The sequence below is a fragment of the Octodon degus genome, unplaced genomic scaffold (genome assembly GCF_000260255.1).
Source record: "Octodon degus isolate 3935 unplaced genomic scaffold, OctDeg1.0 scaffold00002, whole genome shotgun sequence".
Taxonomy (NCBI): Eukaryota; Metazoa; Chordata; class Mammalia; order Rodentia; family Octodontidae; genus Octodon; species Octodon degus.
The window spans coordinates 20,627,255-20,650,845 of NW_004524578.1; the positions used below are offsets into that span (position 1 = coordinate 20,627,255).

The 23,591-nt window shown below is 43.1% G+C and overlaps 1 protein-coding gene across 2 annotated transcripts in view; it reads left to right on the forward strand.

Moving 5' to 3' along the window:
- Positions 1-4,082: 4,082 nt before the first annotated feature.
- Positions 4,083-23,591, forward strand: part of Pde8a (phosphodiesterase 8A) — a 153,331-nt gene continuing 133,822 nt past the window's right edge. Inside the window, exon 1 of one of the 2 annotated variants that reach the window (XM_023710717.1) lies at positions 4,083-4,748. In XM_023710717.1, the coding sequence (XP_023566485.1) occupies positions 4,572-4,748 (177 nt within the window). In that variant the 5' untranslated portion in view covers positions 4,083-4,571. The remainder of the gene's footprint in view (positions 4,749-23,591) is intronic. The other variant, XM_004623326.2, reaches the window with a different exon arrangement.

Sequence of the window (23,591 nt, forward strand, 5' to 3'; positions counted from 1 at the left end):
CCCTAGAAGCCAAACCTCTTTCTTCTCAGGGAGCATTTGGGTGGGACTGAAGCTCCCAGGGAAGACCAGGAGCTGGAAGACAGGGAGTCCTGCCACCACCTACTCAGCTGTGTGGGCTCAGTGCCCTGCTGGCTGTGTCCTGAGGATCAGCAGGTGTTGAATGAGGCCACCCCAGGACCACCACATAGTCACTACTTCTCCTCTATATACCACTTGAGCAGGTACTTTTTTTTTTGCATGCTGTGTGTGTGTGTGTGTGTGTGTGTGTGTGTGTGTGTTTCTGGGGATTGAATTCAGGGGTTTGTGCATGCCAGGCAAGTGCTCTATCATTGAGCTACATCCCCAACCCTTCATTTTATTTGTTTTTGTTTTTTTTTTATATAATTTTTTTTTTTTGTAAACACTTTAAAGACAGACCCACAATGCCTTTCAAAGGTGAAAAAGAAAATGCCCTTTCCCTCCTGGGCTGAGGGGGGAGGGGAAGGAAAGCAGTCGATTCGCTCTTCTCTTGCGATTTGGTGTCCTCAGGGAGGAGGGAGAACCGCTGTCCAAGTCAGTGCAGGAGGAGTGGCCCGTGCCCACTGGTGTCCCAAGCTCAGCTCTGCCCCAGTGTCCCATGAGCCTCTCGCAGAGCAGGGGCCGTGTGTCCCTTGAGAGGATTCAGCAAGCAAGCCCGGCAGGGTCAGTCCGCAGGGTGTTCTGGACAAGATCTGTTCACTTCAAACCACGAGTCTATGCAGCTTTTGTGATAGATGCACAGGCAGGGCAGTCTGGCTATCGTGTCCCCCTGAAGCAGTTCCTCCAGGCAGATCACACACTCACCCTCATCTTTAGTCAGCACGTCATCATTGTAGGAGAGGCGAGGTTTGCTCAGACACATTATAAAGTGCATTTCCATCTCATCGGAAGCCACAGACTTGGAGCAAGTGGGGCACTTGAAACCTGGCTCTGAGGGTCTCGGGCTAGTCCCTTTATTTTTTATTTGAAACAGAGTCTTGCTAAATTGCTTTGTGGAAAAAGGTAGGTGATGGCCCAGAGCAGGGCCTGCACAGGTGTGGGGACAGAACCTCTGCCTCACTGGACTGAGGATGTGGGGGCACACACTGAGCAGTCCATCCAGGACTGGAGTGGAAGGGACCACAGGAACAGAGGTAGGGAGCCGAACAGATGAGGATGTCCAGGAAGCTCCGGAATGCTGGAGGTGGAGGGCAGGTGCGTTCCAGGTTGTCCTCTCTATCATTCTAATCTCTACTCAGGGAGGTTGCTCCCTCTTTGCAGCCTTGCCCTCAAGGTGGCCCCTCCCTTATCTGAGAAGGGAGAGTTCACAAAAACTTCATAAAGGTTAGGGAATATTAAGAGAGAGAAAGATAAGGAGGCCCAGGAATCTGGAGAAGATGGCCAAGATAGGCCTTGCCTCGGGGGCTTCCTGGACCCCTTTATCCAAGGGTGGAGAGGGTGGCTAGGGAGTTTCCTTTCCAGTCTCTCACCTATAGCAGGGCCCCTCTCTGATCCCTTGGAGCTATGCTGGAGGTGGGAAAGACACCTGCAGATTGAGCAATTCCGCCTGAAGGAGTTACAGTCCAGTTTCTTCCCTGGAACCCTGTCATACTGGGATAACTATGCTTGTGTGTATGTGTGTGCTGACAACATATTTAGTGGTGAACCAGAACTGGAAACCTGCAGTCCAAACTGGTAACACTAGTTCCCTCTGTCTTAGAGAGAGGGGAAAGGGGGAAGGAAGACTTTGCTTTTGTACACTTTATATAGCTTTGCTTAGTTTGAATGTCTATGGTCCAATCACATCTTTTTGTGTCAATTATAAATCATGTAATTTAAAAGCAATGAAAAAAATTTTAAATTACATGCAAAATTTTGAAAGTTCAGGTAAAGAATCTGAAGAAGTTGGAAGCTAGGGGTGTTGATCCCCCAGGTAGCTCATTTCTTCCAGCAGTTTGCAGCATTCTACAGCCCGGACTGAAGGAGTAATGTGGATGGGCCCAGAAGGGCAGGGAGCTAAGGCACAGGGCTGCACTGACATCAGTGAGCCCATTTAATCTCAGCAGGATAGATATTAATCTGAGATTGGCTGTTGAGAAAAGCAGCTCAGAGGTGAAATCAGAAGCCTGAGGTCTAGGACAGGGCAGGGTGGACACTCAGACCTCAGGATATTAGAGCTGTCCTCCACTGGTCACCTGTAGCTTGGGTCAGTGGAGGAAGACAAAGGGAGGGGAGAGCTGGGTGCAGGTGGCTGACCTCCCTGGGCAGAGGAGGTGTGTGCGTGTGTGTGTGTGCGTGTGTGTGTGTGCGTGTGTACGTGAAACCAGGAGTGGTGAACAGCTTAGGAGAGGCTCTTAGCTGAGCAACACTGTGGGACCCAGCATCTTCAGGACTTCGATGAACTGGTGAAGGGGGCTGTGAGAGCCCCCATGAGGGAACAGATGCCCCACAGCCCCCCAAAACTGCAGTGATCAGGACTGCAGGAGGGAGACTGGGCCTGAGTCTCCTGGTCTGTGTGCTTTCCCAGCACTGCTGACCTGGTGTCTGAGTCCTGAGAACAGGAACTGAAATAGATGTTCCCCTGCCTCGAGTCTGATCCTTGTGGGAAATGGGGGGCTGAGACACTCTGGGGTTGGGTGGGTCTTGTCACCCCTGAAATGGGTTGGGCTGCGGGTGGAGTGGGCACCGTCCAGCAGAATATGGGCTCCAGGGCATTTCCTCCTCTTTAGCAGGCCCGGAGGAGCAGTCCTGGAGGAAGTTGAGGGGGCACACATCAGGGAGGTGTTGGTCACTTGTGTCAGTGCCACCCTCTTTGAAGTCATGGTCACCAAGACCTGTGCAAAATCTGGTTTCAAGGGATCAGGTGTTCAGGTGACTCAAGGTGCAGGTTGTAACCAGGGGAAGGGTAGGGTGGAATTATTGTCAGCTGTTGGAGCTGTGACTTCCTAGGGCAGCAAAGGCTGAGGTCTAAGAGGGGGCTTGCTGTGACCCCAGAAGGCAGATGACTCCTGTCTTTGCTATCTGCTTCTGCATCTTTCTTATTAGTTTTTAACTCTTGGACCCTTGAATTGCACAGTGAGAAACCAGTCAACACAGCTTTCTAAGAACAGAAGGTAAGAAAGCAGCTCAGGCTGGCACAGAACAGCGAGATGCCGACTGTGCGTGCGTTGTGGGTCACTGATGGAGCCCCATCCCAGCTCCACCGCACATCAGCACATGGTGTAAAGGTTTTTGAGGACAAACCTGCAAGAGGAAGGCTGAGAGATTTGGAGCTGCCAACCCACGGAGCTACAAGGTCTGTGTCAGGGGTAAAGGCCAGACCTTTCGGTGGGGAGGGTGAGGGCGTGTGCCACAGACTTCCATGCTTTGATGGTGCCCTACATTTTTTCCACGAATATCTACGGGGATCCAGACTTTACCTGAAAAGCTTACTTTCTAAACTTTCTGGTCTTCGTGCCTGTGGCATTTTTTATACAACAGGAAGGAATAAACATTCTTGCCTAATGTGCTTTAACTTGGTAGTGGAGCCTCTCGAGGTAGGAGCTAGTGAAAAGGGCCTCTTTGCAGGGCACAGCGGGGACCCAGGCTACACAGCTCCTGCGTCTTGGCTTTTAGGGTCGCTCAGGACCGCGAAGGAAAAGGCGTGGACAGCAGGAGAGGACCTAGAGGGGTCTCCAAGCAAGGCTCGCTTGGGGTCGGGAGAATGAGTACAGCGCGCGCGAGTTCACTGGCCCGGCCCTGAGCAAGCAGTCTCGGGCGTCACGCCAGGCTCGGGTGGGACAGGCGCTGAGACCCGCCAACCATCCGCCGTTGCTTGCTGCCCCTCTGGGCCAGCAGCGCAGCACAGCACCTCTTGACCTCCACTCTGAGATTGGAGGGTCCTTGTGTCCAGGCCTCGGATCCCAAAGGCACCCGGCTGCAGCCTCGACCTCAAACTCCCGCCCCAAGCCCGGGTTCCTCCGCGTACGCCCCCTCCTCGCGGCTCCGGGCAGTCCCGCCGCGCATGCCCAGTGGGAGGCCGCCGGCAGCCGGGCTCTGACGCCAGCGGCCGCGGGAGTCACCGCGGGGGGCTGGGCGCGGCCGCAAAACCCGGAGCCGATGTCGGCGGATCCACCTCAGCTCCTCCGGACTGCGCGGCCCACAAGACCCGGCCCGGAGCGCGGAGCCGGAGCGGAGTCGCTTCTGCGCCTCCCGACGGCGCGGCCCGCGGCTGCCCTTTCTACTCCAGCCAGGCGTCCGCGCTGACGGCGGCTGTCGGCTGTAGCTTGGCCCGGGGCGCCGAGCGCACGTACCACAGATCCCCTCCACCGGCTTCCCGGAAGCTCAGCGCGGCCGAGGCAGGCGGGCGGGCGGCGGGGTAGGAGGCGGCGGCGGCCCGCGCCTCAGGAAGGGCATGTTCGCGTGCGGAGGCGCCCGCCGCCCGCCGCCTCAGCGCCCCCTGCCCACGGCCGTCGCCGCCGCGCCCGCGCCGCGATAAAAGCGCGGCCGCGCTCCCTGCCGCGAGACCCCGTGCGATGACAGGGCGCGCGGCTCGCTGACCGGACCGTGCCCGCCAGCCCGCCAGCGTGTCCGCCATGGGCTGCGCCCCGAGCGCCCGCGTCTCCGAGGACCCGGCGGGGCTGCGCGGCGGCGGGAAGGAGCCACAGGACGCACCGCCGCGGTCGTCCAGCCCGAGGACAGTCGGCGCTCTGGCCCGGCCCGGCGACACCGGACCCGCACAGCCCCAGCCTCGCGACGGCGGCGGCGCGGAGGTGAGGGGAGTGGGCGGAGCGGGCGGCGGGCTCCCGGGGGTCCCCTCCTCTGGCGGAGCTGCGTCCCGGGGGTCCCCGCGTCAGTGGCTTGGGTGAAGGAGGACGCCCAGCCAGCTGCAGGGTCTTTGCCGCAGGCATCAAATCCCAGCGCAGCGCTGGGTTGTTTTCTTCCAACTGTGGGTGTTGGGACCCTGGGACTCCGGGAGCGCCCCTGAGACTTTAAGCTAGGGTGAACTTAGTTCGTGGGGCTGCGATCCCCCCCCCCCGTCCCCCGTGTTTTGTTTTCCCTCAGTCAGTTTTGCACTTGGGGTGCAGGGGTCTGTTTTCCTTAGGACTATCAAAATGTAATCTGGAACAACATCAGTTATGCACCACTGCATACTTTTGGAGGTTCACGTTTATTAACACACGCATATATATTGTATTTAAAGGTGGTGTAATTAGAAAATGCTATCCTGATACGTGAGATTTTGAAGCATTCAGCAGAACAAAGTTAATCTTTTATTAAGCAGTCTTACTGGGACACTTTGTGACTTAAAAATTGGCGCATCTTCTCCAGTTCTTGTGTTTTGTCAAAGTTGCTAAGGTTTGGTCTTCGTTAAACTCAGCAAAGGATTTATTTTATTTTATTTCATTTTTTGGAGGAAGGATAAAAAGAAAGCAAACAAACAAAAAACCATGTGTACTAGTGGCTTTCCAGTGCTCTGATTTGGAATTGTAGAGCTAGAACTCATGTGTTGGTCTGCCTTAGTAAAGTAGAAAACAAAACCAAAGACTCTGGTGTGCTTGGGTGCCTGTAGTTGAATATTATTCTTTTTTGCACTACTACTGAGTTGTTTGTAATTTTCTTGCTTACCGAGCACTGCTAAACCTCACAGTTTGCAAGGGTATAGTTTCATCTACTTAGTCCTAAATTTCCAGCAGTCATCATGATACAATTTCTGTATACAAGGGACAAGTCTTTTTTTTTTTTTTTTTAGTATTGCACAACTGAAGTGATTTCTCCACCCTTCTTATACTGAGTGAAAATTCAACTTTGCTCTGGTGATCAGAAGGTGCGCTTCTGTAGATGGAAGCAACCTGTGGCAGTTTAGACTATTAAGTGACACTGCTTTCATTGTCAGAGGGACGCTTACACATTAAGCCTACTTAACTGGCTCACAAAAGAAAAGGCATTACACAGGCAAGCTGATTATGGAAACTATCACAGCTTTCAGGGTTTTTTTGACCCAAATCTAACATTGGTTATTTTACATTATTAAACTTGTAGGTTACTGAAGTAGCCCATTTAGGAAGAGCCTTTCACAGATCTATTTGTGGCTGGCTGTAAATCTTAAAATTCACCCAGGCACCCTGTGTTTCTAAGAGCCTCTGTTTTAGACATTGTGTTTCATTGGCAGACCATTGGCCTGTATTGGGCCCCATAAAATACATTTATCTTTACAATGCCCAATGCATTGACAGGCATATAATAGTTGCTAAGTAAGATGTTTGTTAACTTTTAAAAAATTTTTAGCCACTGGAATTTGATTCCATAAGGCTTCCAACAGAGACGTTAAGGTACTAGTCTTTCTAGAGGAAGAGTCAAATTATAAATAAGAACAACCACAGAAATCATGCTCCTTGCCATAGTTGTTACTTGTGAACTGTACATGTTGATGTCACTTTCAGACATTTGTATTCAGGTTATGAGGAAATAGAGCAGAGAAAAACTGCAGCTCCTTAAAAATTAAGATATAAATATACTCTGGAATTTGAGAAATATGTTAGAAAGAAAGAGAAACACCCAGTAGACCAGAAAAACCAAATTACTATACATGGGGTTTCTTTATGTTAACATCCCCAAGATCCAATTTTAGTTCATTAAAAATTTTTCTTCTTAAAATGCAGTAAGTCAGTGTATCTTTGAATGAATTTCAATAAGGAATTCAGTGGGGGAAGTTTTCATATTGCTTTACCATAAAGTAAATAGTTCCTCAAAGTGTCTGGGAATCCATTTTCAGATTAAGCTGTGTACCCTACACTGTGGTGTGCCCTGTGTCTGTTCTAGGGAGCAATTTATGGACTGTTTATTAATAAATATTACACAAAAGGGTTCCATGGCTGGAACTAAGTTTAGCTGACTTTTTTCATGCAAGATTTGTCAGAGAATTTGATTTTTAAAATATTCTGTGAATCCCCAAGTAGTGTTTAGAATATACAGCATTTTCCAAACTTGTTTGCTCATAGGGCCCTTTTATTGAAGTATATATCTCAGGCAAGCCCCATTTAATGTCTGATTCCTCATGTGAGATATTAATATTCAAAGCATAAGAAATATACTTAACAGTAAAACTCAGCAATGTGATTTGCTTCCTAATGATTCCAAAGGTACTTTAGGATCTTGTAATATATTAGGCTAGGTTGGCCATGTGAACTTAAATTGGAGCATTACTAAAAATACTCTCAGACTGTTTGTTTATTTATTTCAGGAGTTATAGTCTATGTGGTTACAGATAATGAATGCTGTGTTCAGTTTGAACACTTACAGTTTTGTTTATTTTTAATCAGTGTGAGCTTTAACTGTAACATTTAAATATTTTCTTGTCTGTGATTTGCTACATTTCCTTTTTCCTTAGTTAAGATTTGGGCTGCCCTTGAAATGTTTGTGTGGAGGGGAAGGTGTGTTCAGGGAGGCCCCTTCTGCGCACACAGGGTGTGCTGCTCACAACCGGTCACATTCTCCACTCAGCCTTACTAATCAGTGGATGAGGCAGCAGGCATGTCTGTGTGGCCCTGTCTCTCTGGGCTGGAACACAGTAGGCCCTCTCTCCATGCTGGTTTGGTGAGAGGATTGTGTAGAGCAGGCTGGACAGTTCAGAGAAAGAAATGGAGGACACAGTTTTAACTAGAGTTAAAACTGTGAAGGTTAGATTTGGTTTTGTGGAAATCTCTGGTTATTGCCCTTCTGAACATTGCTGCCAGGGAACGATATCCTTCCACCCCGGTGAGCAGGGTGGATTTCCCTGTAGAGACTGCAAGGTTATGTGCCGCAGCAGGTGACTGACTGTTAACTGTACTGCACTCAGCCTGGAGCTGGCCCTCAGCGCTCATGGAACCCACAGACCTCTCCAGTGTGTTTCCTTGGCTTCTTTGGTTCTTTTTAAACTCACTTTTACTTTTTACTATCTTTCCCTACCATCCCTCTCTCTTCCCAGTCTTCTTCCTGACACTCCCCCCTCCCCTTCCTCCACAAACCTGGCCATGCCAAGCAGTTTAGTTAGTTTAACTAGTTTAGGCAACCAAAGGTTAATGGTTTCCTGGTGTTTCTAGCCAAAGTATAAAATATTGCCTGATTTTAATGTATAAGTGGATTAATCACATTTTCACCTAATATGCGGTTACTGACATTTTCCTCCAAAATGTATTGAGAAAATGAGACCTTACTTTCTGCTCCTATCATGAGTGACTATAATTTGTATCTGGAGTTAAGGATGAGAGTTCAGGAGCGTGAATTTCCTTCTCCTCATCTTCTCAGGCCTTTTAGTATAAAGAATTTCATTATCTTGTTAGGCTTAGCTGTAAAGATTTTTTTTAACATTTGGTTAAATTTCTTTTACATAAACAAATTATATATATATATATACATATATATATATATATGATATCAGTCCTGTTCTAGGCCACACTTGACCCTTTCCTTGTTGCAGTGTAGGCTGTGATGGGGCCTCTGGCACAGATACTCCCTTTGAAGTGGCTTGTGACACTGGTTTTCCCTGGGATGGCTTGCCCATTTGGGTTGGGATCTTAAACAGGGGAAGCTTCATGATGTGAGGCCACATGAGGCAGATGTCTCAGAATAACCTAAAATGCCTTAAAGGACAGACTATTTGAAACAGTTTTTTTTTTTTTAATTTTTAAATTATTTTATTTATTTGTGTGTGTGTGTGTGTGTGTGTGTGGCCAGCTCAGCCCACCAGGGGGCGGGGCTGGCTGGCATGTGGTGCTGGGGATTGAACCGCGGTCCCTGTGCTCTGCCAAGCTTGTTCTAAGTAGGTGCTTTAGACCACTGAGCCATCTCACCAGCCCCCTGAAACAGTTTTAAAAAGAACTGAAGAAGTTACTTAGGACATGAGTAAGCCCTTACTTAGTCTTGCTTAAGGTCTGCAGCCTCAGCCTGGTTTCTCCGTGCAGTCAGGCAATGGACTCCACAGAGTTCTTGGAGTGCATTGCAGTAATACCCACTGTTTCCTGATGCCCTGTGCCATAAACACTGGCCTTACAGGTATTATTTAATCCTTACAACCCTGTGGGATGATGGATAGATAGCGTTTTCCTTCAGTGGGCACCACAGAGCTCGGGATGTAAGCTCAGTGGTAGAGAGCTTCTCTGGCCTGTGCGTGGGTCTGGGTTGGATCCTCAGCACCGCAAGAAGTAAAACATGCTGGTTCATGCCCAGCACTTGTGAGGCTGAGGCAGGAGGACCCCTGTGAATTTGATTCCAACCTATGTTACCTAGTGAGTTCAAGGCCTGTCTGGGCTACACAGTGAGTCTCCAGCTCAAAAACCAAAAAAGAAAACAACAGGTAAGGCAGGAGAGGTTAGAGACTCACCTAGGATCATACAGTTAAGCTGGGATGAACCCATTGTTCCCAGCCCTCATTCGGGGTGTATTGCTCTCTGTTGATGGGTATGTTTGTATTATCTGGCTTTCTGTTAGGCTGCATGTTTGTCTTCAGTCACTGGAGCTGGCAGCAGGAATCCTAAATTTGCATTACTGTGAAAGTCAGTGATAGCCCTGCCTTAGGTCTCTGTGTTAGTGGAAGTTGGAACCATCTTCAGCTGACTCCTGAAGTTAGCCATCTGGGGTGCCCTTGGGGCTGCCCTCTTTTTTGTCTGACGTGTTGGCAGAGAGTCCCTTGAGATTCTCCCTTCATCTTCCTTCTGTTTGGGCAGCCTTCCCTCCCCAGGAGTGAGTTCTAATTGCGTTTGCCTGGAAAGTTGTTCCTCTGCTCCCCCAGAGTTGTTGGAGGTGCATCTGAAAGCTTTCAGATCTCCACGGTGGCTTTATCGACTTGTGTGCTCTTGGAATGTCTCATGTAGTTTCTCAGGGCATGGATTTTGGTTTTGGGTCTTCTCCTGGAGTATAGGCTACTGGAGGGCAAGGGCTGCATCCTACTGTCATTTTCCATTACACTTTCCAAATGTTTGGCATACTCAGGAAATATTTGCATAAACACACCAGTGTCTGTGACTGAGAGGGCTTCCATTCATGCCCCTCCCTAGTCTGAACTCACCTTGTTTGTTGGTTTTTATGAGACAGGGTTTTGCTATGCAGATCACACTGGCCTTGAACTCACAGCAGTCCTTCTCCTGCCGGGCATGCACCCATGCTTGGCTTCACCTTGTTTAAATGTAATAAAAATTATTAAGGGTGTGTTGTATACCCTTGAGCCAAAATACCCTTGAGCCAGTGATTAATCTGAGGGCTGTTAGTAAAGCTTTTGCCTCTAATTTTGGTTGTGCGCAGGTTGAGCAATGTTTCTTGATCCACTCCTTCTGTTCTACTTTTGTTCTGCTCTGTTTAGTAAGAAGAGATTGGAAATCGTGTTAGAGCACTGTTTTGACAAGTTTGTATTGCAGTTTTCTAGCTACAGACATGAAGTACAGTGTGCCCATCCATAGATAGGAAGGATGGAGCAGACTCCCTGAGCTTTGAGCATGATCTCAAGCAGCTCAGGTGGGGGTTTTTGAGTGGTGGGAAACACACACTTGGTCTGTTGAGTTTGTGTTCTTTCACTTTCCCAGCTGTTGCCACTCTGGTCCTGCTAGTGACTACAGCGCTGGCCGCGGCCAGGTTCCAAGTTGTGTTCAGGTGTTGGGAGTTGGTGGCAGGTTCCAGTGTGGTGCTGAAAGGTAGCTGCAGGAGGAGCCAGTGATAGTGGTTGTGTGATATTTGGCAAATCCTGATCTTGAGTTTTCTCGAGTATAAAATAAGGCTAGGATACCTACCTGGGTTCTGATGCAGATTACATCAAACAATGCCTGAAAGTGTTTTGTAAATTTGAAAACATCCCATGGAAGGATTTATAATTTTTAAATCATCTTTTTAAAGGCAAATGGCTGGGGCCAGGGAGATGGCTCAGTAGAATAAGCGCTTGCCTGGTAAGTGCAAGGGCCTGAGTTCAATCCCTGGTTCCGCAAAGAACAAACAAACAAACAAACAAAAAAAAAAAACCAATAAAGGCAAATGGCTAAAATTAATCTTATGTGTTCTGTCTGTCTGTCTGTCTGAAACTTATGGTGATCCTCTTTTGGAATCACCACTCCTGGCTTTTTTTTCCACAGTGCTACATATTGAACCCAAGGTCGTGCACATGCTAGATAAATGCTCTACTACTGAGCTGTACTGTGTCTTCAGCTTTCAGTGTGTTTTAAAATACAAATCTCATTTTTAAAAATACTATACTTTTGTCTTTTCCTTAAAAACTTGTTTCAGACAGCAAAATTGAAAGAATTACGCACCAATATACCTACCACCTATCCTATCCAGTTAACCTTTTCCTATACTTGCTTTTATTATGCCTATCCTTTTATTCATCAATTTGTTTTATTTCTAGATGCATTTTACAGTAACTTCCAAATGTCAGTATACTTAACCCTTAAATACTTCAGTATGCATATCACTTACTGGAGTCCAAATTTGAAATTACAAAGTAAAAGTACAAATCTATGTGTAACATTCACTTTTTTGTTTGTTTGTTTTTCGAGTCAGGGTCTTGGTTCAGGCTGGCCTGGAACTCACTATGTACCCTGGGCTGTCCTCTAACTTGCGCTGATTCCCTGCCTCTGCCTCTTGAGTATTGGGATTACAGGCACGCACCACCACGCCCAGCTCATTCTCAAATTTTGACACATATGTATACCTGTATAACGCATATCTCTCACAGAATACAAGACACCATTGCCCTAAAAAGTCCTCTGGGTTCCTTTCCTATTCCTAACCACCAGCAACCACTGCTCTTTTTTCATTATAAATTATTTTACCTATTCTGGACTTCATATAAAGCATGTGTAATCATAAAGCTCATTTTGTGTCTTCATTCAGCATAGTGTTTCTGAGCTGCAGCTGTGTTGCATCATTGTTAGTTCTTTTTGCTTGCTACGTGGTATTCTGCTGTATGACTAGAGCATAGCGCACGTACCTGTTCTTTTGTGGGTGGATACCAACACTAGCTTTGGGCTGTCATGCATGTTGCTGTTACAAATATTATAACATTTATTGATTGTGTAAGTGATTTCAAGGATGTATGCTTTCACTAGTTCTTGTGGAAAGGTGGGGTAGGTCTGACCTGAAAGTGACTGGTAAAATGCCCCAGTTCCTGGGGCTGTTTGTGTATGTCATCTCATTGGATCTTCCCCTGAGCCCCTGTGAGGTACTAAGGAATTTTATTTTCCTTAGTAATTTTATTTTCCTGTGAAGAAACTCAAAGAGATAGAATGACTTGTCCAAGTTTGTGGTGACTAGTTACCAAAACAGGTTCATTATAATAGCATAGAGTAGGTGCAGAGGTTAGGGACTTTTGTAATAAGTCTTTCTCAGTTTATGATTCTTGTTTACTTTATAACAAAGAAATATTTACTTTTCCTCATTGTAAAAGCAATATTTATTGCAGAACCCTTGAAAAATATAGAAAAGAACCAGGCTTACTTGTTGCAAAATCACTTAAATTGTGGTCAAAAAATAACTTCTCATAAAATGGTGATGTGTTTCCTTCCGTCCATGTATATTGGTTTAGTTGGAGTTGAAAACAATTTTAAACATTTTTTTTTTCATTTAGTTCTAGGAAACATTTAGCACCTTCTTCAAATACAGTCCCTTCCATTCTCCTTATTGCTCTTGTGCAGCTCCCTCCAGAGATGGAAGATTGAGATATATCTCAGTCTGTTTTTCACATGTTCTGGTTTCTTCAACTTCCCTTCTCAGTATTATCATCTAGAAGGACTTTTTAGTTCATCTTTTCATCTCACTAATTTGTTCCTTGAGATTTACTCAGCTTCTTGGCTCATTGAGTTCTTAAATTTGGTGCTCAAGATGTAGGGCTTATTATTTTTTCATAGCTGCTTAGTCTTGTGTTCCAAATGTAGCATAATCTCTTGTCTCTTCAAGGAATTAGGTATACTGACATTAATGTCTGTTCTTTTGTTTTTTGAAGCAGGGTCTCACTGTGTAGTTCAGCCAGGCCTTGAATTTACTATGTAGCCTAGGCTGGCTCGAACTTGTAGCAGTCTTCCTGCATCAGCCCCTGAGTGCTGGGATTACAGACATGCGCCACCATTCCCGGCCTATTCTGATTAGTGTTTATTTAATTTATTTTTTAGTGTGGTTAGATAAAGTCAGCAATGTGTACAAAATCTAATTGTCATTCTTGATGTGTCTCTGGTCTGTGTAACCACCACCCAAACCAGAATGAAGAATTTCCTGCACTCCAGGAGGCTGCCTGTGGCCCTTCAGTACTTTTTAGAATTTTAAACATTTTATCAAGTGTACAGCAATCTTGAGGGAATTCCACAGTGTACTCATATATCCAGTGCTTGTATTTCACATTAGCGTTTTGTTATAATCACCTTATCACAGAGATTTTTTATCCCTATATACCTATATATTTTTTCCCCTTTGGTGTCTTTTTTTTTTTTTTTTTTTTTGGTGGTACTAGTGATTGAATCCAGGGTCTTCTCTCTGAGCTACATCTCTTGCCCTTTATTCCCTTTATTTTTTATCTTTACTGAAACAGTCTCACTAAGTGTATGAATTGCCCAGGTTGAGCTTGAACTTGTGATCCTCCTGCCTTTGATGAATTTTAAAGCAATTATAGATGTCACTACTCTTCCTCTTAAATATTTTGGTATGTTTAACATTAGAGTTCTTTATTTGTGTAGTGTTGTCGGGTAAAATTTACATATAATGAAATGTGTAAATATTTAATAAAAAGGGCCGGCCAGATAGCTCAGCTGACTAAAGTGCCTGCTTAGGCAGGCTTAGGGACCAGGGTTCAAACCCTGGCATGCCATGCTGGCCCCACCCCCAGGGCACTCTGAGATGGCAAATGAGACTGGGTGTGTTGGTGCATGCCTGTAATCCCAGCGTTTGTGAGGCTGAAAACAGGAGGATCACTACGGTCCTATCTATATAGTGAGACCCTGTAGACCCTGCTCTAAATACATAAATATATTTGCTGAGTTTTGCTAAATGTATATGCATATCTGTGTAATGCAAACATTTATCAAGATGTAAAATATCACCCCAGTAACTTCTGGGTAAATGAACCATAGATGAATTTCATATTTATTGTAAATCTTTCTTGCAGATCTTTTTCTTATTGGATGTGTTATTTTTTATTTTATTATTATTATTTGTATTTAGGACAGGGTGTACAGAGTGTACAGGGTCCCACTGCATAGATCACACTCATAGCGATCCTTCTGTTTACAGCCTCCCAAGTGCTGGGATTATAGGCTCGCGCCATCACTCCCAGTCTCAGCGCGCCCCAGGGGTGAGGCTGGCAGGGCAGGCCAGAGGATCGAACTCCTGGCCCCTGCGTCTGCTTAAGCAGACTCCAGCTATGCTTCTTCAAAAATTGTGGCAAAATAAATGCAACAAAATTTATGATGTTTTTTTGAGGCAGGATCTTGATGTGCAGTTTGTGTGGCCTTGAACTTACCATGTATCCCAGGCTGATCTTGAACTTGTAGTTATTCTCCTGCCTCAGCCTTCTGAGTACTGGGATTATAGGTATATGTCACCATGCCTCATTTAAATAAACAATTTGTAATGTTTCTAAGTATACAGTTCAGTATTTCAAAGTATAGTTATGTTATTGTGCAGTCATCACTATCCATCCACCTCTGAACTTTTTCATCTCGGAAAACTGAAACTCCATACCCATTAAACAATAACTCCTAATTCTTTCTTCCCTGTTCCTGATGAACTTCATTCCACTTTCTGTTTCTATGAATCTGACCAGTCCAGGTACTTAATGTAAGTGGAATCTTATGGTTCTTGTTTTTTGATGTGATTATTTCATTTAGCATGCTATCCTCAAGGTTCAGCTCCATTATAGTGCATCAGAATTTTCCTTTTCAAGGCTGAATAATATTCTATTTATTATATGTAGGAAAAACACATTGTTTATTCATTCACTGATGGACACAGGGGTTTCATCTTCTGGCTACTGTGAATACTGCTGCTATGAATATGGGGGTATAGATATCTCTTTTGGGATTTGTTGAGGAACTGCTATAGTATATACAGTTTTGCAGTTTCTTCAGCTAACAGTTCGCACATTTCTTCAAAAATTTATAAAAAGTCTTATTGATTAGCCATATCATATCTTGCCAATATCCCCTGTGATTTCAGAAGCACCCTGGATCCTTGTTATGCTGTGATCCTTACTGTTAATCTAGTACACAGACACACACACCTTGTTAAAGAGGCCTGAGTCTGAGGAGCAGTACGTGCCTGTCATCGTGACCTGGCGTACACAGTGAGTTTGAAGCTGGTCTGGACTATGCAGTGAAACCCTGTCTCAAAACAAAAATAAAATAAGAGGAAGTTAAAGAGGCCTGCCTGTGTCCCAACCTGTTTCCATGAGCTGTCATCTAGATTTTGTTCTATCATGGTATTTCTTGTACATAAAAATTATGTAAGTATTTTGGTTAGAATATATATCCTTGGTGATTCATGAGGAACATACAAAACATCTGGTGGATCCACCATTATGGATAGATTGGGTTCGTTGGGATGAGGACAGTCTGGCTCTGCTGCTGTTGAGTTAGCTTCCTGCCATGTGTTAAACAGTCAGGCCCCAGCCTGTGGCATTGCTGAGAGCCGGCAGAACCGGTAGGAGATAGGTGCCTGGAGGAAGAAGTGAGGTTGCAGGAGGCGTGCCCTTGAAGGAGATACCAGGACCCTGGCTCTCCTCCTCTTTGTTTCCTGGGAGGTGAGCAGTTTCCTCCATCTCTGCCACTTACTCCTGTCATGGCATCTTCTCTCACCCCAGCCTGAAAGCAGTGCAGCCAACAGACCATGAACTGAAGCCCCCCAAGCCATGAGCCAAAATAAACCTCTTTCCTCTTCATAAGTTGTTTATCTCAGGTGTTTTGTCACAGTAATAGGGAACTAATACAGTTTCCTTCATATGACCTGAAAATAATCTGTGTAGCCTTTTGCTATTAGATAAATATTAGTTTACCATTAGCTATAAAGCTTCACCTCTCTGCTTGCTTTGCTTTTTTTTTTAAACCAATTGATAATCTTGAGCTATAATAACAGTTCTGATTATAGTGAATGCTATTTTCTCATTCAGTTACTTTTGAACATGTGGGAACAGGTGTTATAGATGTTTCATGAGTCAAGGCTATTAGGTGACAGTATAAAACAATTCCTGTTGGAAATGTAAGACAAATACTTATTTTTGGTTTTTTTTTTTGTTTGTTTTCTTTTCTGCTATATTAGGTTTAGAACCTAGAGATCTCTTCCTCTGAACTACACTTCCAACCCTTTTAAAATGTTTTTGAGATAGGGGTCTTGCTAAATTGCCAACACTGGTTTCAATCTCCTAATTCTCCTATCTAAGCCTCTGGAGCAGTTTAGATTATGGGCATGCATCACCACACCTAACAATTTTAATAGTAAAAAATTGCTGTCTCAAATGGTAAAGAAAAAATTCCTAGATTTCATTTTAATTATGGATATGGATTTTTATTTGGTTGACTCTGTTTGGATTGATTGGTCTTCTATTTTTCTATCACTAAAGTTGTAACACATTGGCTGGCTGGAGTTCTTTCAAATTGAGTACTATTTCTTTCTTAAATTATTTATTCTTTATTTTTACAGTACTGAGAATTGAATCTAGCTAGAGCCTTTCTACTGAGTTATAGGTATGTACCAACATGCTTGACTCTTATGACCTTTTCTTTAATATTTTCATTTTATTGTATTTTTATTTATGTATTGCGGTACTGGGGATTGAACTCAGGACCAAGGCAGGCGCTTATGCTGCTGAGCTATATCCTCAGCCCCTTTTATGTCCTTTTTTTTTTTTTTTTTTTTTTTGGAACTGGGGATTGAACTCAGGCGCAACTTCCCTTGCACTTGCCAGGGGCCAGGGAAGTGCTTATTCCACTGAGCCATCTCCCCAGCCCCTCTTATGTCCTTTGGTATGATATTAATCTCAAAAAGCCTAACCAACGGTTGTCACAGTCCCAATTTGTATCTGCTTTGCCATAGACCAGGAATGGGTCTTTTCTCCAACGTGCCCTATTCTTCGGGGAAAATAATGTTACAAATGACAATCTGGGGACAAAGGGCATTCAGTACTCTAGGAATGATATTGTTTGGACTCCATTTCAATGGTTGGAGCTGGAAACTATATACACCATCTCCCCAAAAGTATGTTTGGGTCTAATAATTAAGTGTTATATTTTAGTATATTTGATTTGCAATTTTTTTCTTACACTAATTGATTTTTCTTTGCTTTTAAGCTTAAGCCCTTTTCTATCCAAATGTATGATAGTTATGTATTCAGTCATGTTTTTAAAATTTTGTTGTACTTCTTTCAATTTGAAATTTGGCTATTTTTTTTGAGGTAAAAATCTTAGCTCTTTGAAATAGCTAGTTATTCCAGTACTTTTTGTGTGAACAATTCTCTTTCTCAGCTGGTTTATGCTCTTACCTTTACAATCTCATTGAGTTGTCTATTTTTAGGTATCTCTGTTTATACTGTTAACTGCACTGACTTCATTTTTTTATGGCTTTACATTATGTTTTATTAGTATCTGGTAAGGTTAATAATTTTCATCCTATCCCACTTAAATTAAACTTTCTTGCCTTTAATCTCTGCAGTCTGGGAGGCTAAGGCAGGAAGATTGGAGGTTCAAGCCCACCCTGGATAGTGACTTCTCAGTGACTTAGTGAGACCTTGACTCAAGATAAAAAAAAAAAAAAAAATCAAAAAACTCACGAAAAAAAAAAAAAAAGATGTAGCTCAGTGTGAAGACCGTGGATTCAGTCCACAGTATCACAAAAATCAAAGAAAAAGAGCACCTTCTTGTTTATTCTTCCATGTCAATTCTGTCTGTCTATCCATCTATCCATCCTTGGGAATTAAACCTCCAGTATTAAGCATGCTAAGCATGTACTGTACCACCACTGTATCCTGAGCTAAACTCCTAGCACCATGCTAGTTTTAGATTTATTTTGTTTTATCTGAAAATTCAGTGTGTGTACTGGGGGGGGGGGAAGACTGTTAATAATACTGCATTATAGTTAGATACTACGTAACTTGTTGTTGTAGTGGTCCATTTTTCACTGCTTTAAGAAAACACTTATGGTTGTGTTCTTTATAAAGAAAAGAGATTTAAAAAAAAAAAGAAAAGAGATTTTATTTAGCTCGTAGTTTTGGCCTTGAAAATTCATGATTAAATGGCCCCATTGGGTCAAACTCTGGTAAGGACCCCCATGGCTGCATCAGATCATGACACTTGGTCATGGGTGGACAGCATGTACAAGGGAAGGATCACCTGGAGGGCCAAGAAGCCAGAGAATGGGGGAAGAGCTGTCTTGCACTTTCTAACAACCCTCTGTCACGGGAAAGCTAGGGCTTCAGGAGAACTACATGGAGGCTGATGTTCCCATCCACCCAGGCTTTAGCTCCTCAAGATTGCATCATGTCCCAACATTACCACGCAGAGAACCAGCTTCTAGAACATGAGCTCTTAGAGGTCATGCTGAAAGCATACTCAAACCATTGCAGTGGCAGTTATTCTTCCTGTCCAGATATGTGATACTTATTATTCATTTATCTTATTTTTTGTGTTTTCATGGGAGATTTGTGTCTTTTTAGGATGAGTTTATGTGGGCATGTTTTTCATTAAGTCTTTTAATGAATTATTTTACTTGATAAAATACTTTGATGTTGATGAAAACTTTTTAAAACATTCTTGCAGTTTTTCAGCAGATTGTCTGGATTTTTAAAGTTGTGAAATATACGCATCTGAACCATACAATGTTTTGGATTATTGAGGTAGATGTTTATAATGTTAGCTGTGTGATAATTTTGGGTGTTTCTAAAACTGTTTTCTTATTATATTTTCTTTGGAGTTGTAGGAAATTATTGAATGATAATGTTGTTCCATATTTAAATATTGTATTGTTTCTCTTAATGGATATTGGGAAGTAGGAAGAAAATGTTCCAGTGGAAAGGGGAACAAGGGAGGAGGGAGGATGAAGGGAAGGGAGGAAATAAGGATTAAAAAATAGAATGCAAGGAAAACAATAAAAACCGTTTTACAAAGAGAGAGGGGAGGAAGGATTATAGGGAAGAAAGGAAAATGGAGAATAAAAAGATTAAGAAAGGGCCAGCCAAATAGCTAAGCAGATTAAAGTGCCTGCAGGCAGGTGCAGGGACTGGGGTTCCATCCCCAGGCCTGCTGTGCCAGCCCCACCCCTGGGGCATGCTGAGATGGCAATTAAGACTGGGTGTGGTAGCGCGTGCCTATAATCCCAGCACTTGGGAGGCTGTAAATAGAATCACTACAAGTCCAATCTAGTAGTGAGATCCTGAACACCCAGTAGACCCTTCCCTAAAGTACAGAAAAAAAAAAGATTAAAATATAATATGTACAAGTACAAATTCTCTGTGATGAATGTGATCATTACATATATCAAAAAGTGTATCAATAAAATTAATTTTAAGAATTTAACCTGCCCTTAAAAATATTGGTGTTAGTCTGCATCTTTGTTTTGTCTGGATTGTCTATGCCTTTTTTCATCTTTGTTTTGTCTGGATTGTCTATGCCTTTTTGGAATCAGGAATTGAATCCATGACCTTGTGCTTGCCAGGCAGGTGTTGTGCCGCTGAGGTATATTCCTGGCTAGGTTGTAATGATAATGCATCTCATTCTTCATCTCACAGTGTGATATTTGCTCTTCGTTTGATACTAAAAAAGTTTGCATTCCTGAAATAAATTCTGTTCACTAGATACAGATGATTTTTTTGAAAATTAAAGCATATTATTGAATTCAGTTTGTAATAACTGTAGTTTTCTTTTTCTGTATTCATGAATGAAAGACTATAATCTTATACTCCAGCAGTAAACCCTTATTAACATTATTGATGTTTTACTCTTTGCATTCTTTTTTTGCTATTCATGAATAGGAATTTAAATTTATTTAACAGTGCAAAGGATTGAACACCATGATAGACAGGTGTACTACCACTGAACTACATAACCAGACCTACATTTAAAGTTTTAAATGTAAATTTTAAACAGATGTTGTTTAAAATTTTAAACATTTGTTTGCCATATAATTTTATATATTATTTTTTATTTTTATTAATTTTATATATTTTTATTGAGAAATAAATATGAATGAGATAGGTTCACAGCTGATTAATAGGATGGTTTTGATAATCAATACACTGTACATTGTATCTTCTTAGTGGTTATAATTTTATATTTTTACTTTTAAATTTGAGTATAAACTGCAGCTATCTTCCCATATCATTAAAATTTCTTCAAAACGTAAGTAATAACATAACTAATAATATACTAATGCTTCCAGTTATATATATATATATATATCTTTGTACAAAAGGCTTTGTGCACATCTATAATTATTTCCTTGCATTTATTTTTAGAAGTTGAATCTATTTTTAAGTCTTCATTTAAAAAATAATTTTGGGGCTGGCGAGATAGCTCAGTGGACTAAGTGCCTGCTTAGGCAAACATAGGGACCCAGGTTCAATCCCTGGCACCATATGCCCCACTGGTCCTGCCCCCAGGCACGCTGGGACCCACCCCTGGGTGTGCTGAGCAGGCCTCTGAGACCAGGCCTGGTGGGGCAAGCCTGTAATCCCAGTCCTGGGGAGGCTGATAACAGGAGGATCACTATAAGTCCAAGCTGCATAGTGAGACTCTATACCAAATACATTTAAATAAATAAATTTAAAAAATTATTCTGTTGGGTCAACTTTTAAAACATTTCGGAGCAGTACATAAAGAGAAAGCATATTTTATTAAAATCTGTTATTTATAAAGTTAGCTCTGATAAGTTACATTTTCTTACTGAAGTCTTTCACTTTTTAATACTTAATGGGACCTTTAACTTTATCATACTCTTTGTTTTATAGAGGAGGAAACTGAAACCCTAGGGCATTTGGGAAATGTCCAAGATCACACAGCAAGTGTTGGCAAAACTGGGATAAGAACCCCATGCCAGCACTTGTCTTTTTTTCCATGCTTTTTATATTCATGGGAAATGGAGTAGAGATAGGTATTCCCTCTGGTCATTTCAGTGGGACACCCAGGTATCAAAGTCTGCATGCTCTTCTGAGTCAGGTTTGCAAAGTATACTCTTGTCCAATGCTTTTACTGTAATTGAAGAAATAACAAAAAATTGAAGATTGTGCCTAGAATGTCTAAGCTTGGATATCGTTACAGAGGTTGCTTTATTATTGCAAAACGATTTTGTTTTTATTGTAAAGGCCTGTACACATACCTATGTTTTCTTTACAGCCTGTAATCTCCATATATGGAGTTGCAGTTGACATGTGATAAAATTTATATTTCCATAGTCATTCACTAGATATTTGGTCAACTTCTTTTTATTGCCTTATCATTCTTAGATAAAAGCAAAAGTCTTGTTCCTTTTTTTCTAAGTTTTATGTTATATATTTTTGTTATTCTATAGTTGGGGTTGATACTTAACTGGTGGTCAACTTTTTTTTTTTTAAATGTGGCTCCAGGGATCAGACTCAGGACCTTGCATTTGACAGACAAGCACTTATTCTACTGAGCTATCTCCCCAGCCCAAAGTAATAGTGTTTAACATTTTTTAATTAATTAAATTAATTGTTTGCAGCGCCAGAGATGAACTCAGGACTTTGTGCTTGTCAGGCAGGCACTTCTGCTTCTGAACTATCTTCCCAGCCCTCTGGTGGTCAACTTCTTACACCCAGCTGAAATGAACTAGCATAGTGCTGGGTGTGGAAGGCCTGCCTGAGGATTGTTGCCAGCAGCATAAGGGCAGAATAGGAAAAGCTTTCGAAATGCTATTAGGGACGCTGTCTGGAGAAGCTGTTAGAGCTTTTGGAAGCTGCTAGTTAGTTCTCTTGGGCTGTCCTGCTGGAGCACCTTATGCTGGCTTCCCTGATGAATTTTGGAAGAGCTCTGGTCCTTGTCTTAAGCATCACTTCCTAACTCCAGAGGGGAAAATGGTGCACTGCGCAGCCTCATGGAGACACTTGTCACATTGGCTTTCCTGATGGGAACTCAGCTTTCCTCATGGCTGGAGGAGCTCAGGACCTCACTATTGCTGAGGATGGCTGTGGTGCTTTTGGGGGAGCTTTGGTGCTTACCTTGAGTATTCCTGCCTAGTTCCATTTCAGACTCTTCAGCCTGCTAGCACAGATGCTTCATCCCACTGGCATAGACTTTTCTAGCTTCCACCACTGACCTTTGGGTCTTTCTAACACAGATCCATGAAGCAGGCCTGCATGAGACTTTGTTGTGGGCTCTAGGCCTCTAGTTGGACTTGTGGGAGGCATTGTTATGGGCTCTAGGTTTTCATCTGGACTCATGGAGGATATTAGGATCTAGGCCCTCAGCTGGATTCTTTAGTATTTAGTGTATGGATAGATTTCCTGCACTTGTTGTGTATGATTCTTGGGTGATTTCATATAAACTGATATTATAAAATGTAATTTGTATTATATTGCTTCCCTTGCAAAAAGCTCCAAACTGTGACAATAGTTAAGAAACAAGCCTTGAAAGGAGATCATAAAACCTTACTTTGGGAAGGAGAAGGCAGGCTTGCCGTTGGCTTGGCCCTCTGAATTCCTGGGTTATTGAAAGGCTCAGAGGACCTCTGTGGTGATCTCTGATAATTGGCTGTCTGAGGAGGCATCTATTCATGCTCAATACTGACAAAAATGAGTACTTCTATGAGATGCCAGTCTCAAGTGAGATTTGTTCTCAGAGTCTGAGTTAAAGATGTTTCAGTGGTCTTCTAGTCTCACTTCAACCCTGTTACAGGCATTCTTTCTTCCATTTCCTTCTACTCAGGGAACTCTGACTTGATAATATTTCTTTTTCTTTTTTTATGTATTTAGTACAGGGTCTACAGGGTTTATAGGCTCTCACTACGTAGATCAGACTTGTAGTAATTCTTTTGTTTTCAGCCTCCCAAGTACTGGGATAACAGGTGTGCGCCGCCACACCCAGTCTCAGTCACTGTCTCAGTATGCCCTGGGGGTGGGGCCAGCATGGGTAATGTTTCTTGATAGGGATGTTACTGATTTTTCATTGAACAGTGAAGTATTTTTTTTTTTTTTCCCGGAACTGGGGATTGAACTCAGGCCCTTGTGCTTGCCAGGCAAGCGCTTATTCTACTGAGCCATCTCCCCAGCCCCAGTGAGGTATTTTCTAATTCATTCAGCACACACACAGTGCTCACAGGGGAGCAGAACTGTGCTAGGCATTGGCATTTGTCAGCAGTATGGTAATGAAGATACAGGTTCTCTTTTTCGATGATGAATTCACTGGAGGACACATAGGCTTGCTGGTAATTGTATGTGTCTTTCTGGGCTCTGAATCTGAACATACTTTTGCTATTATATAGTAGAGAGGGTGGGGAATTAGAATCAGAAGACTTAGGTTTGAATTTTGGCTTTGACAATTACTTAACTGTAAGCTGGAACGAATTGTGTAACTTGTCTGCGAGCCACAATTTCTTGTGTATAAAATGTAGATAGAAGAGAAGGTGTAGGAACATATCTTGCAATCTCTTGTGTGCCATAGAAG